General features: G+C 34.0%; 1 protein-coding gene across 2 annotated transcripts in view; it reads left to right on the forward strand.

Moving 5' to 3' along the window:
* The window catches only part of TRPC1 (transient receptor potential cation channel subfamily C member 1), a 71,579-nt gene that overhangs the window by 36,034 nt on the left and 18,628 nt on the right, over positions 1–16,917 (forward strand). For both annotated transcript variants that reach the window (XM_045539392.1, XM_045539393.1), the window contains 2 exons: positions 2,338–2,477; positions 4,174–4,317. In XM_045539392.1, coding sequence (XP_045395348.1) covers positions 2,338–2,477; positions 4,174–4,317 — 284 coding nt within the window. The remainder of the gene's footprint in view (positions 1–2,337; positions 2,478–4,173; positions 4,318–16,917) is intronic.

Consider the following 16,917-nt stretch of genomic DNA (forward strand, 5'->3'; position numbering starts at 1 on the left):
GAGAACAATTCTGATTGGCTTAATTTGCTCTCCACTCATGTGTTATGCTGTAGCACTCTATTCTTGTGTTATTTTATATTCTCCTTAAAATGTCTTAATGAAGGAATGTACCATAAAACTATCCTGAATTATGTTACTGCTTTCTGGCACTTCCAGAAATATATAATTATGGAGGAACTTCTGGCCAAAAAAAGGGAAGGTTTTTTAAATTTGTTTAGTCTGGTATCTTATTTGTGTATATTTATTCATTTAGCAAACATTTTTAGCACTCTCTTTGTATCAGGCACTACTCAGTCTTGAGACCTCAGTAAAGAAAACAGAGATTCTTACCCTTGAAGAAGTTACCCAAAGTGGGAGAAAGATAGTCAATTAATAATAGACCTAATAAGAAAATTATATTCAGTGTTAGAGAGTGATAAGTACTACAAAGGAAAAGTAAAAGCATAGTAAGAGGGATTGGGAATGGGAGCAATTGGTGCTTGCTATTTTAAATAGGGTAGTTAGGGAAGGTGGTAAACAAAGACATGAAAAAGAGGCAGTTAGTCAAATCGGTATTGAGGGAGGAGCTTCCAGCTAGAGGGAAGAGCCAATGTAAAGGCCGTAGGGCAGGAGTCATGCATGTTCAAAGAACAAGGAAGTAAGGAGGCTGGTGTGACTAGAGTAGTAGAAGGAAAGATTAGTAGGAGATGAGGTCAGAGACAAGGGGTTATATGGAGCCTTGTGAGCCATTATAAAGACTGGTTTTGACTCTGAGTGAAATGGGATTTAAGGGAAGGTGCAATGCCCACTATGCACAATCCGCAGTAGAAGTCTTGAGTTCTCTGACATTTGCAGTCAAAGACACAAGAGGCAGAAACCTGTCACCAGGTTTACTTAGCTTCGTGGAAGGATACAAAACAGTAAACACAGCATGTCGGCATGACGGCTTCAAAGATATCTGTATTGGCAGTCCTTACAAAAGTCTAGGGCCACTTCTTAGGCCAATAGTGGGCACACTCAGTTGTAAGGGATGAGGCCATGTGGGTGGGTGTGGTTTACCCCAGCTAGGAAAGCCTCAAATCCAGCAGGAACTATATCTTATAAAGCCCAAGAGTATAGCTCCCACTTACAGTCATACTCTGAGTTAAGAGAGACATATCATAGGGAAGCTGAGGCCTGTGTTTCTGAGCATGTTTTTATATAGTCCTGGCTATTTGTACCTTCAGGGTCTATGAGTCCACTCGTAGTTCTCCCAGTCCAGATGGTTTCCCAATCAATGGTTGTTTTTATAACAATGTTGGACCCAGCTGATCTTCCATATTTTTCTTAATATAGTATTTTTTCAAGGAAACCACTTTAGTAGAAGATAACCTGAGGTTTTATTCCTGTGGAGAAAGAGTTTGGACCTGCTGTTAATCCTTTCTCCTCTGGGAGCTAATAAAAGGGTTTTGAGGAGGGAAGTAATACTTGAGTTTTAAAAGGATCACTCTGGTTGCTGTAATGAGAATAGATTTTTTAGGAAGATCAGGATAGAAGTAGGCAGACCAGGTGGCTATTTCAGTAACTCAGGCAAGAAAGGATGGTGGCTTGAAGTTGTAGTGGTTGTGAGAAGGGTTAGATGCTAGATGTAGGTATTTTGAAAGCAGAGGCAACAGGATTTGCTTTTGCATTGAATGTGGAGTTTAAAAGAAGTATAGGAGTCAAGGATGATTCAAGAACATTTGAATTGAATTGAGCAACTAGAAGGATGAAGCTGTCATCAACAGAGATGGGGATATCTGTGAATGTAGTGAATTTGAGGACAGAGATTAGTAATTCAGTGTGGACCTGTTAGGACATCCAATTGGAGATGTAAAGTAGCCAAGTGCCTATATAAGTTGATTTTAGGAGAGAGGTTTATAGATAAAAATTATTGTATAAATATAGGTTGAGTTTAAATATATAAATTTGAGAGTGTTTGCCATATAGCTGGTATTTAAAGCCATTAGATTGGGTGTGATCACTGAAGGTAGTGAGTGTAGATAAAAGAAAAGGATCAGGGACTGAGCCCTTTGGGGTGTGTGTGTGTTTAACATCAATTTATTTCGTTTCTTATGCTTGTTTAACATCACTTAAAATCCCTTTTTGGTAAAGATAAAGCTTGAGGTTTTTTTCTTCAAGTCATATGAAATTTAAGGTTATTTTCTTTCCAATGATAAGAACTTTTCACTAAAAAGTTCTTTTTTTTTTCTTTCAACAAGGCTTTAACTGGCCCAAGGGTTATTTATTTAATACTTTGAATCTTAAAGTACTATTTAGTTTATTATTGAAATAAGAAAGTATTATCTGATTTTTCTCTCCCCCCCCTTTTTTTTTTAGGAATGATTTGGTCAGACATTAAAAGACTTTGGTATGAAGGGCTGGAAGACTTTTTAGAAGAATCTCGTAATCAACTCAGTTTTGTCATGAATTCCCTCTATTTGGCAACCTTTGCCCTCAAAGTGGTTGCTCACAATAAGGTGACTATTTATTATGACAATTGAAGGCATAACTGAAGCTTATTTTGAAAAAAACTAAGATATTTAGCTTTGTAACTCAGAGTTACATTGAGCCAAATCTGTGTCTGATGTGTTTTCATTTAAACCTATCTATTTAAACATAGTTTCCTATCTTCCAGTAGTTTAAAGGATGTTGCCTACTTTTGCATGATGTTTACCTATTTGTATATGACAGGCACCATGGTTGATATTTGTTTTACTTTATCTCATTTTCACAGGGATTCTATGAGACAGAGGTTCTATACAGCCATTTTGCAAATAAGAAAAATGAAGCTTAGAGAGATTAAATAACTTGTCCAAGACCACGTAGTAAGAAACCAAGACTGGCTTTAAGTCTGACTCTGTTTAGCCATTTTCTTTCTACCAAATGCCAATTCCTTATATCTGAGCTAGGTTAATTTAGCTCATTAACCTGTATATACTTAAAATGAGAACACAAAGTTACTTACATGATTAGTGTTAAATATCTTTATATCTGCCAGAAAAAGAGTTTATCTGAATGGAATTCATTATGTAGTACTTTAAAAATTCCAAATCATTATCTTTCATACCTTAAAATGGTATATAAATGTGATATAAATAATATAAATTTTTCTGATGACTATATATTTTTATTTAGAATTTGACAAAAATCTAGTTATATAGACATCTTGTAATCTTACTTCCATCAAGATTTAAGCTTTTCCAAGCCCAGAAAGGGTAATAGATTCTGTATTAACTGTCTTTGTTTAAACCTTGAGTTTAGAATTCTTCTGTGGTGTCACATTCAAGGAACTACAATATATAATTTTCTCTGTCTATATAAATTCTATATGTCTATATAAATTAGAACTAATTTATATATTATAGAAAAAGTAAGCTGATTATCTTATATCATTTTACTTTATTAAAAATCCTATTCCTTTAATTAATAAGTAGTATGGAACATGTTTGTTAGGTATGTTCAATGACCAGAGTGTGAAATTTCTAAGAAAATAAAAATTGATCATACATAGATAAATGGTTTGGCAAATGGGCATTTCTTTTTCAGACTAATTTCTTTAATTCTAAAAGTAGGGTACCCGTGTAATTTATTACCCAAATCAGGACATTTTGAGAGTGAAAGAGAGCACTATTGATAATTATGCCAGGACAACTGGTAAATAATCTTGTACTGTCCTAGGCAGTTGGGATGTGTGGCCACTCTATGTGAAGGTACAATAATGAGCTCTCTTTATTTTGTATTTAAAAGGGAAGAAAGAAATTCTATGGTTCATTCTAGAATCCTGAGTCAAAAGAACTAGGTTAATTTAATATGATAGTGAATTAATTGACAGCACAAATACTTAAAGTTTGTTATAGGATTTAAGAAAACTAGCAAACATTCGTTCACAAAAAGTTTAATGATAATTTTAAAAATTGTTTAATTTTCTGGAATCTAAGAATTTCTGGAAAAATCTCTTCATATAGAGTAAGGAATATTGCCTCACATACGTAGAAACCTTTTATTTAATTAAAACATTATGTCTATTTAAAAAAAAGAACTCTATAAATAAGTGGAGATCCCCTATAAGAAGACATAATTAAAACAGCTTTCTTTCAACAGTCAGAATATTTGTTTTTATTTTCCTAAATTGAGAGAGCTTATTTACCTTTGACTTTTTCTTCCTAACCTTAGTTTCATGATTTTGCTGATCGGAAGGATTGGGATGCATTCCATCCTACACTGGTGGCAGAAGGGCTTTTTGCATTTGCAAATGTTCTGAGTTATCTTCGTCTCTTTTTTATGTATACAACCAGTTCTGTCTTGGGTCCATTACAGGTAAATAATTAAAATTTTTTAAAGAGCAATTGTTAGATGTCATTATTATTACATCTTTCTATTTGCCCACTGGAACGTTGTTCTCTCATGATATTAAAGCTAAACTTTGCTTTTGAAAATAATTAGCAGTTAGAAGGCTATATCATGTTTATCTGCTTTGTTTCTGGCTCACTGGTAATCCTTTGCTTTCAGGTATTCTAAGTTTTTTAAGCTGTGGTCCATTGGCCTCCTACCCTATTCCATGGACATAGATGTGTTTAAAGTATAGTTACTCTTCAGACAATAGAGTAACATAAAAATCTGCTTTTTACCAAAATGAATCTCACATGTAAATTCTTAAGTGTTTTAGATTCTAAGTATAAGGGAGATCCTGTGCAGACAGAAATTATAATACTTGATCATTTTGAAAATATGTAAGGTATATTTAAAAAAGTACTCCCACTCTAATCAATATTAAATGTAATAAGTTAGAAAATAGCATATTTAGAGCTAAAAAATTTACAGAGGTTATGTAGTTTAGCTTTGTATGTTATGGTACTTTATAATTAAAGAAATTGAGCTTTTGAGATGGTATGTGTATGATTATTATGCATCTAAGACTAAATTCTAAGTCTATTTACACCAAAGAAAGGACTCATAATTGGTTGAATTTACCCCACAGAGTTTAGTAATTGATTGTTTTTAGAAGGTGGGATCAATTCTGCTAGCTCTACATAATATTCTAGCTTATAATTCTGAAAATCTGGACTATGTTCATTTTTCCTTGATAAGTAAAAATTTACTTACTATTTAGATTGTCTCTTTATATTTTTAAAGGGTATATTTTAAATAAAGGGCATAATTAGCTTCTCCAAATAGGGATATGAAAATAAAATATATAGGAAAAAACCTGATTTGGTTAGACTTGTGCTATCATCCTGAAACAGTGTTTCTTGAAGTATAGCTCTCTTAACCAAGTCCTATGAGATACTCTGAATTAAGTAAGTTTGGCACATACTGTAATTGTATCTCTTTTGGGAATATATAGTGCATGTTATCACATTGAATCCTTTGAGAAAGAAATAAACTTTTTAACCTTGTTGAAAACATCATTATGTAAATTCATTTAACCTCATGCCTGTTTTTTATGAAATATGCACAAGTCTCTATATTTCTCCAAAATATTTATGTGAAACACTAGTTTAGATTATCTGTTATTTATTTATTTATTTTTTGACACTAATATCATCTGCACATTGATTTTTTTTTTTAAGCTATAAATGGATGACATCACTAGGTTTCTGTACTGGAAGTTTCTTTATGGACTTCTACAAAGGATTAAAAAGGAGAAAGTATAATATTGTTTAGGAATGAAAAGCCAATTTCTGACTTCTGTTTCTAGCTAACAAGGATTAGATTTACCCTCCTGCCTGAAGCAACCAAAAAGGAGAAAAGAACAGATGAAACAGATGAAACAACAGTTTATGGGAAAGTTGACATCAGTCAATAAAGAACAGTGATCTGTAAGAAACAGAAATTGCCCCAGCTTACTGCCTTGTGAGAATTTTTAGGCTATTGTGCAGGGTAAGTGCAGTCAGAACCTGGCAGAACTCTGGGTTTAGGAGACAGATCTGAGAGTCAAAAGAAACCCAAAAGGCTAGAGTTTGCAGGAAGGGGTACTGGAGAGGTCAGAACAGCATGGAGAGAAAATTAAGGAGATCTGCAGATGGTCTCCTTTGAGTATTTAGCATAATACCAATTAGTATATGCATGTAAGGACACTACCTGGGGCAGGGGAAAAAAAAATCCATCTGACAGGATTAGTGAAAATAGTACAGTTCACTCAGGGCCAGGATGGTACCTTTTCATACCAGCCAGACTGGAAAAACCCATAATACACTCGTCATTGGGTAGAGTACTCAGAAGCGTCTTGCTTCAGTGGTGGGAAATAATTACCTCTAGACCACACACTGCTCTGGTCCCACCAAATAAATTTTAAAAACAAGATCTAAAAGGATTAAGCTGTTTCCAAGTAACTTTAATATGTTCATCAAAACCGATCCAAAGGGGACAAAGATGTTAGAATTAACACATAATAACTCTAAAATATTTATTATAATTGCATTCCATATGTTCTAAAAGTTAAGTAGAAACATGGAAGATATGGGGGGAAAAGACCCAAATCAAACTTTTAGAGATGAAAACTTCAATGTGTGACATGAAATATACACTGGATTTGATTAATGACAGATTAGACATTGTAGGAGAATACATTAGTGAAGGTAAAAAGATAACAATAGAAATTGTGCAAAATAAAATGGAGAAAAAAGAATTCAAAATATGAAAAGATACTCTGTAAAATATGGGATGTCAGGTGGCCTAATACACAAGTAATTGGAGTCCCTGAAGAAGAGGAAAGACCAAGAAATATTTGAAGAAATAATAGATGAAAATTTCTAAATTTGAGGAAAACTATAAATCTGCAGATCCAGGAATTTCAATGAATCCCAAACACAAAAAACACGAATAAAACCATACCAATGTACATCATACTCAGATTGCTCAAAATCAGTGATAAAGAGAAAATCTTCAAAGCAGAGAATAACAACTCATCATACAGAAATAAAAGGTAAGAATGACAGAAGATTTCTTGTTAGAAAAAATGCAAGCAAGGAGGCATTGGAGCAATATTTTTAAAGCACTGAAAGAAAAAAAACAACTATCAACCCGAATTTCTATATGCAGTGAAATATTGTTCAGAAACAAAGGTAAAATATAGACTTTCCCAGACATACAAAAGCTGAAAGAATGCATCATCAGCAGACCAGCACTACAAAGAATGTTAAAGGAAGTCCTTCAGATACAAGGAATATAATACCATATAGCAATATGGATCTAAGCAAAGGAATGATCAAAAGGCATGAAGTACATATGTACACAAAGAAATGGTAACCACATAGCTGAATATATAAGCATTTTTAATTTAAATCTCTTGGAAAGATAATTTACTGTTTATTGAAATAAAATAATATATCATAGGGGGTTATAACACATGTACATACATGTGTAAAATGTACAAAAACAATAGCATAAAGGACAGGCTGGGAGAAATGGAACTATTGTAAGGTTCTTATACTATACATGAAGTACTGTAATATCACTTGAAAATAGGCTGTAAGTTAAAGATGTATACCATAAACCCCAAAGCACCCTATAAAATAAAATAGTTATAGTTAATAAACCAACAGAGGAAGATAAGGTGGATTCATAGAAAATAATCCAGATGAAGGCAGACAAAGAGGAAGGTAGAACAAAGAATAGATGAACTAAAGAGGGAAAATAACAACATGATAGACCTGAACCTAACAATATCAATTTATCACATTAAGTATAAATGGTCTAATCATCCCAATCAAAAGGTAGAGATTGATAGACTGGATAAAAAAGCAAGGCTCAACAGTATGCTGCTTACAAGAAACACATAAATGTATTAAAAGGAAAAGGATAGTAAAAGACATACCATGTTAACACTAATCAAGAGAAAACTAAAGTGGTTCTATTAATAGCAGATACAATAGATTTCACAGCAAGGATTTATCAGGATAAAAAAGGTCATTTCGTAATGATAAATGGCTCAACCCATTGAGAGGACGTAACAGTTCTACATATTTGTGCCTAATAGCACAGTTTCAAAATATATGAAGTAAAACCTGATAGAAAGAACTACAAGGAGAAATACATAAATCCATAAATATAACCAAAGGTTTAATATGCTTCTCTTAATAATTGATAGAAACATTGACAGAAAAAGCAACGAGTATATAGACGATCTGGGTGACACTCATCCAGTTTAGCCTAAATTATATTTATAGAGCACCCCACTCAATACAATAGAATATACATCATTTTTTTCAAGTGCACACAGAACATTGTTCAAGACTGACTATATTCTGGACTATAAAATGAACCACAATAATAAACCACATTTCTAATAATATTAAATTAGAAATGCATAACAGAAAAATTTCTGAAAAATCTCAAGTATTTGGAAATTAACACACTTAATTAGGTTATAAATAACCTATAGGCCACAGAAAAAATTTAAAGGAGAAATTAGAAAGTATTTTGAACTGAAAGAAAATGAAAACAGAATATATCAAAATTTGTGTACTTATGGGAAAAATGTATAGCTCTACACACCTATATTATAAAAGAAGAAAGCTCAAATCAGTGACCTCAAATTCCACTAAGGAAGAAACTAGAAAAGGAAAAATTATAACCAAAGTAAACTGAAGAAAGGAAATAATAAAGGTGAGAGTGAAATGAATAAACTAGACAAAAATAATAATGAAAAGCCAGGGAAGGAAAAAGCTGATTTCTTGAGAAAATTGCAGTTGTTAAACTTCTAGGCAAGGAGCAGGAACACAGGAAATAAAGAGAAGACAAAATATCAGGAATGGGAAGGTGGTATCTACAAAATCTACAGATATGAAGGGAAATATTGTGTAATTTTATGTCAATACATTTGACAACACACATGGCAGTCACCACTTCTATTTGACATTGTACTAGAGGTTCTACCCAATGTAATAAAGTAAGAAAATAAGTAAAAGGCCTTCAGATTGGAAAGGAAGAAACTGACCTGTTTTCATTTGCAGACAACATGATCACTAGTGTAGAAAATCTAAGTCTATTAAGAAATTACTAAAACTAATGAGTGACTTTAATATAGTTAATATTATATAAAAATCACTTTAAAAAACTTCAAAAAGAAAAAATCAGTTATATTTCTGAATACTAACAATGAACAACCAGAAATTGAAATTTAAAATAAAGTGTAGTATTTACAGTAACATCAAAAAAGATTAAATAATTTGGGATAAATCTGACAGAAGATATGAAAAACCTGTATGCTTAAAATTACAAAATGATTGTGAGAGAAATTAAATAAGGCCTATGCAAATGGAGATATATGTAAATGGAAGAGTCAATATAGTTGAGATGTCAGTTTTCCCTAAATTAATCCATAATTATAATTTTAATCAAAATTTCTGCAGACTCTTTTATAGAAACTATCAAGCTGATTTTAAGATTCATATGGAAATGTAAAGGATTTAGACAAGCTAAAATAATTTAAAAAGAAGAACAAAGTGGGAAGACTAACAGTATCTGATTTCAAGATTTATTATAAAGATATAGTCATCAAGACTGTAGTATTGTTCTCAAGATAGATGAATAGATCAATGGAACAGAACAGAGATTTTGGATATAGACCTGTACGTATATGGACAACAGTTTTTTTTACAAAAGCACAAAGGAAATTTGGTGGAGAAAAGATAGTCTTTCAACAAATGATGTTGGAAAAATTGGATACTGATATGCAAAAAAACAAACAAAAAAGGACCTTGATGCATACCTCACACCATATCCCAGAATTTTCTCAGAATGGATTATAGACCTAAATGTCAAGCCTAAACCCATAAAACTTCTAAAAGAAAGCATAGGAAAAATTGGATTAGGCAAATATTTTACAGGTACAATGCCAGAAGCACAATCCATAAAAAATTGATACATTACACTTCATCGATGGAAAGTTCTCTTCAAAAGGCACTATTAAGAGAATGAAAGCACAAGCCATGGGAGAGAAATTTCCCAAAGCATATATTTAATAGGTTTTAACATAATATAGTCAGTGACGTAGCCAGAATATAAATAGTTCTGCTATAATGTAATATGTATGTTCCTAAAAAATTACTGTACTATGCAAAATTGTTCAGTGAAAACTACAGGGCTTACAGATAAAATGAAGTTTGGGACACAACACTTAAAAACTTCATCAGTGACATACAAACACATTATTTTCTTAGTGTAGCTAAGGATTTGTTTATCTTTTCAAAAATCAACTCTGTTGATTTTCCTCTATTTTTCTGTTTTCTATTTTGTTTATTTCTGCTCTAATCTTTATTTCTTTCCTTTTGCTGACTTTAGGCTTAGTTTATTGTTTTTTGAGGGATAAATTTAGGGTTTTTTATTTGAGATTTTCTTTTTCTAATATAGGCATTTATAGTTATGAAAGTCCCTCTTACTACTCCTTTTTCTGCATCCTGTAAGTTTTGGTATGTTATGATTTCATTTTAATTTGTCTGAAAGTATTTTCTAATATCTTTTTTGATTTTTCTTTGACCTAATGGTTGTTCAATAGTGTGTTGTTTAATTTCCACATATTTGTGAATTTTCCAGTTTTCCTTCTGTTGTTTACTTCTAGTTTTATTCCATTGTGATAAGAAAAGATACTTGATATGATTTCAGTGTTCCTAAATTTGGTAAGAGTTGTTGTATGACCTAACATGTGATCTATCTTGCAAAAAGATTTGTGTGCATTTGAGAAGAAAATATATTCTGTTGCTGTTGGGTAGAATGTTTGTATAAGTCTGTTAGGTCCATTTGGCTTATAGTATTAGTCAATTCTCTGTTTCCTCATTGATCTTCTATCTCAATGTTCTGCTCATTATTGAAAGTGATGTATTGAAATCTCCTATTATTATTGTATTGCTGTTTATTTTTCCCTTCAGTTCTTTTAATGTTTGCTTTATTTATTTAGGTGCTCTGATGTTGGGTGCATATATATATTTATAATTGATTGTTATGTTGTCCTGATGAATTGACTCTTTTATTATTATATAATTTCCTTTGTTCTCTCATAACAATTTTTGACTTAAAGTCTATTTTGTCTGATATTAAGTACAGATACCTCTCCCCTCTTTTGGTTACGATTTTCATGGAATATCTTTTTGCATCCTTTCCTTTTAGCCTATGTGTATCCATTAGTCCAAAGGGAGTCTCTTGTAGACAGCATATAGTTGTTAGATCTTGTTTTTTAAATTCATTTAGTCACATTTTATCTTTTGATTGGGCAGTTTAATCCATTTACATTTAAAGTAATTATTGATAGGGAAGGACTTACTACTGCCATTCTGTTAACTCTTTTTTGTTTATTTTATAGTTCTTTTCCTCTCTTGCGGTCTTCCTTTGGGTTTTGTTGTTTGTTTTTTGTATTGTTGTACTTTAATTCCTTTCTTTTTCTTTTATGTAACTTCTATAGGATTTTCTTTATGATTACCATAGGGCTTACATGAAATGTCTTATGAGAGTCCATTTTAAGCTGATAACAACTTCAATTGCACACAAAAAAATCTGTGCTTTGACTCTCCCCAATTTATGTTATTGATGTCACAGTTTACATCTATTATATTGTGTAGCTATTGTATTTTTTTAGTTATAGTTATTTTTAATACTTTTGTGTCTTAACTTTTATCCTAAAATTAAAAGTGATTTCCCCACCACCGTTACGGTAATACAGTATTCTGTATTTGTCAATATATTTGCCTTTACCAATGGTTTTTATACTTTATTAATATGTTAGCATGCTGCTGTTTGTTGTCCTTTATTTTCAAGTTGAATAACTCATTTTAGCATTTCTTGTAAGATAGAACTAGTAATGAATTCCCTCAGCTTTCATGTGTCTGAGAAAGTTTTTATGTCTCCTTCATTTTTTTTTTTTTTTTTTTTTTGAGACAGAGTCTCACTCTGTTGCCTGGGCTAGAGTGCCATGGCATCAGCCTAGCTCACAGCAACCTCAAACTCCTGGGCTCAAGCAATCCTCCTGCCTCAGCCTTCTGAGTAGCTGGGACTACAGGCATGTGCCACCATGCCCGGCTAAGTTTCATATATATGTATATTTTTTTTTTTAGCTGTCCATATAATTTCTTTCTATTTTTATTAGAGACGGGCTCTCGCTCTTGCTCAGGCTGGTCTTAAACTCCTGAGCTCAAGCTATCCACCCACCTCGGCCTCCCAGAGTGCTAGGATTACAGGTGTGAGCCACCACGCCCGGCCTATGTCTCCTTCATTTTTAAAGGGTTTTTAAACTACTCTCTTTGTCTTTGATTTTTTTATAGTTTAATGATAATCTATCTCAGCATAGATTTCTTTGGATTTTTCTTTTTCTATTCTTCCTGTATCTGGAAGTTCATTTTCTTTCCCGGACTGGGGATTTTTTCAGTCATTATTTCTATGAAAAATCTCTCTGCCTCTTTTTCTCTCTTTCTCTCTTTCCTCCTTTTAGAAGTCTCATAAAGTATATATCAGTCCACTTGATTGTGTCCATAAATCCCTTAAGCTATTCTCATTCTTTTTCATTCTTTTTTTCCTTTTGGTTTTCTAACTGGCTAATTTCAAACGATCTGTCTTTGAGTTTTCTGATTCTCTTCTCTGCTTGTTTTAGTGTTCTGTTGAATTCCTCTGTTGAATTTTTCAGTTCATTTGTTGTATTATTCAGCTTCTGGATTTCTGTTTATTTCTTTTTAAAACTTTCTATCCCTCTTTTTGAAATTCTCTCTTTGTTCATACATTACTCACGTTAACTCAGTGAGTATTTTTATGATGGCTATTTTAAATTCTCTGTCAGATATTTCGTATATCTGTTTCATTAGGGTTTGTTTCTGGAGTTCTGTTTTATTCCTTTGTTTGGATGGTGTTTCTCTCTTTCTTCATTTTCCTTGCCTCTTTGTGCTGGTATCTACATCTTAGGAAAAAAAAAAACAAAACACCACCCCTCTCTCTCTCTCCAGTCTTACTGGTTTGGCCTCGTATAGGAGAATACCTTCACCAATCAACCTAGCCTGAGCTTTTGTGGACCTCTCAAACCTTCATGGTAGTACAAACCATCATCTTTGTTCTCAGTAGCCCCTATGCATCTGGAATATGCCAGATCCAATCAGTGCTCCAAGATAGGTGGGATAAATACCAATCCTTCAAGCACCTCTCAGAGAAGTTGGAACTGTGGGTACATGCTCCCACTATTGCTCTTCTCAGAAAGAAGCTGGAGCTAGAGTTTATCATCTCCTTACTCTGTGCTGAGCTGGGGAGAGGAGCCCCAGTGCTATTTCAAAGTGCCATTTTGTTTTCTGTAGCCCCCAGAAGACTAGCGTATGCCGGGTCCTGTCAGCTTTTTCAGACACATGATACAGAAGCCAGTCCTGTGGGGAGTACCCAGAAAAGTTGGGGTGTTACATGTGTAGTCTAACATTTTTGCTTCTCTGGGAGAAGCTGGAAACTGGGGTTTATTGTTTGCTTGCTCTGTGCTGAGCTGGGGAGAGGCTGTGGTGACTTCCTGCACAGTAGTTCTAACCACTGCTTTATTTTCTATAATGCTCAGGGGACTCAGGGGACTAGCATATGCTGGGCTCCACCAGCTCTCAGAGACAGGTGAGATAGAGGCCAGTCCTTTGGGTAGCACTCGGAGAAGCCGGGATGCTAAATGTACAGTTGAGTTCCTTCTTTCCTCAGGGGGAAGCTGGGAGCTGGGGCTTCCATCCTGATCATTTGGTGCTGGGCCACAGGTGGGGATTTTGGCACGAGAATGTCTCTGCTTTTCTTCCTGGTTTTGATGTTGCTGGTTTTGCACTTATCTGAGGTGCCAGAGCTTCTTAGATGGTTTTTAGATTTCTCACAAAGGGAATTGATCCATGTGTTGCTATTGTATCAGTGTGCTGTGCAGGAAGGAGAGTCCAGGGCCTCCTTTTCTGCCATCTTAGTGATGTCACTCCTTAAAGAAGCTTTAGAGTAAAGATATTTATTTTTCAGTGTAGTCTTATGAATATGATAGATTGATATTACACAATGATGCCAAAGTATTCTAGTTTTATGTTGGAAATTTATAATAATTTTTCCATTGTGTTCTTCATAAGTAAGGAACTCAATTAAAATAGAGTGATCTAGTTGTAAATATACCACTAAAAGAAATGCAAAAGAAAATCAACTACAAGGAAATAGTTAACTGCTTTAGCAAAAGTGCAATTTTTGTCCTTTGCGAGTATAGAACCAGCAATGTTAGATAATATTTTCATATGATTACTGCAGTTGTGTATCCTAGTACTTGACATTTTTATGATTGTATTCATTAAATTTATGACTTACATCGTAGGTGGACTTACAGCTCAGAACCACTTTTGGAAGGTGATCTTCTACAATCTGGGTGTACTTATTTTCTAGCCATCTCTCACTGTACTCATCTCCTTGTCCCTTCCTAAAATACCTCTTTTCCATCCAGGCCAAGACCAGTCACTAATCTCACACACGTCCTGTGCTTTCCCACTTCCATCTCATTTTTAGGTTATTACTCTGTTTGGATGTCACTGCCATATTCTCTGCTTGTTGAAATTTTACTTAGTCATTCAACAAACATTTACTGAATAGACCTGATAGGTATCAGATACCAGCAATACTAAAACGAGTAAGCTACAATCTCTCTTTAAGGAGTTTATGGTCTACTGAGGGTGATAAACAGGCCAATGACTACATTTAGACTGGTAATTACTGTAATAGAGGGTTCAGAGGAAGGTGCTTACTTCAGTCTTAGCCATCAGAGAAGACTTGCCAGAAGACGTGACACTGAAATTAAAGCCTTGAAGGATGAGTAGAAAGGAGATAGGTGTGGGATATTCCAGGGAGAGGGAACATGGGCCAGCCATAGTGGCCCTTCCACTACACTCCTACTCATGTAAATGAGTATCTCCAACCTATGAATTAATGCATTGAACCTCTATTGAGCACTTTCTATAGCTTATCTTAAATTGTAAAGGTATGCTGTTTCTTTTAAATTAAAAATTTTTTGAGGATGGGGAATCTTCATTTTCTCATCTTCACTTTACTCACTACCTTGCCATAGTAATTACTTAATGAATGTTTATTGATTGAATTGAAAAATTGGTTTGAATGGGGTTGGATAAAGATGTGCTGTATGATGTGAGAAGAAAAAAGCTGATAGAGAAATTGGACTATATCATAGCTTTTGCTGTAGCTGCTTATGTAAAATAACGATAGCAACTAACAATTATTTAACATTTTTTGTGGGTGAGGCACCGTGCTAAGTGTTTTCCATTTCTTTAATCCTCATCACAACCCTTATTATTTTATTATTTACATTTTACGTATGGGAAATGTAAGGCTTGGAGAGGTTAAATAGTTCACAGTTCACTAGTAATTGGTAGAGTCAAGAGTTGAACTTGAGTCTGTCTGACTCCAGAGGCCAACCTGAAGTTCCTTCTCCTGCTTTTATGAAGGAAGCCAGCTAATCCACTTCAGCAGATGTAAGAATCATGGTTGGGCATAAATCAGTAATGTTTATGTTTTAAAGAAAAAGACATGAAGATACAATCTATAAATAATTGTGGTGATAGTAATATCAATAATAATAGCAAACATTTATTGAACTCTTACTATGTGTCAGATACTATTCTAAGTAAGGTCTTTATTTGCATTTATTACCTCATTTAAACCTCACAACCGTTCTAAGAGGCAGACTCTTTATTTCCATTTTACAGAGGAAGAATCTGAGGCATAGAGACATTAAGTAACTTGCAGAAGTTCACATAGCTGGTAAGTAGCAGAACTGGGACTCCAGCCCAAGTGGTTTAACTCTAGAGCCAATGATCTTAACCACTATACTAAATTGCCCTTTAGTGTTTTCTGTTCTACAGAGTAATATGATTTCCCTTATTAACTTTTGTTCTATAATAAATTCTGTGGGCATGCTTTAATAATTTACAGATTTAAAAAAATTATTCCTGGTTTATTCATGTTTCAGATTAATTAAACAACCTTTAGCACAGATAGTTGGGTAATTAGACAGAAAGGAAAAGCCATGATCACATAGCACTCTACCCTTTTTTTCTCACTTGGTCCCAGGGTAGGACCCTCTCTCATGTCCAACATGCTTCCTTTCTCTGTGCTTTTGGCTAGATAGAGAAGATGTGATATTAAAGGCTCTTCCTGCTCCAAGATGCTGCTGCTTGGGTACCTGATTTCTACCTGTCTGGAGTATATACTGTCAGAAAAATGGCACTGATAGAGTTGCTCTACCAGGGTTGCCACAAATCTTCAACTTGTAAAAAATGGGATTATCTGTGGAGCGCAATAAAGTGAATCACAATAAAATGATATATGCCAGTATTTTGATGGCAGTTACCTGTACCAAGTAGTAAGATAGTTCTAACTGAATTTGGCAGATAAAGTGTAGGATAGAATGAGTCGAGGAAGATAGAAGAGAGAGAGGCAGGCTTTCAGAGAAAGTAGCCCTTCAAGGAGTTTTACTCCTATTGCTCAAGGAACTGTCAAGATCAATATCTATTCAAAGAGAAAACAAAGATTTTCATCTCTTATTGACATACTCTTAACATTAGGTAGTGAAACACCAGCCATGAGATCAAGTGGGCTGCTTCCCCTTCCTCTTTCTTTTTTGCTATTTTTATTTCAGAATATTACAGGGGTACATATGTTGGTTACATATATTGCCTTTGCACTGCCTGAGTCAGAGCTACAAGTGTGCCCATCCCCTGCACAGTACACACCCCACCAATTAGGTGTGAATATATGCATTCCCCCTTCCCCCCTCCCACCTGCCCAACACCCAATGAATGTTACTTCTATATGTGCACATAAGTGTTGATCAATTAGTACCAATTTAATGGTGAGTATATGTGGTGCTGTTTTTCCATGCCTGTGATACTTCACTTAGGAGAATGCCAGCTCCATCAGGGTAATGCAAGAGGTGTCAGTTCA

Source organism: Lemur catta, chromosome 1 (assembly GCF_020740605.2).
Source record: "Lemur catta isolate mLemCat1 chromosome 1, mLemCat1.pri, whole genome shotgun sequence".
Taxonomy (NCBI): domain Eukaryota; kingdom Metazoa; phylum Chordata; class Mammalia; order Primates; family Lemuridae; genus Lemur; species Lemur catta.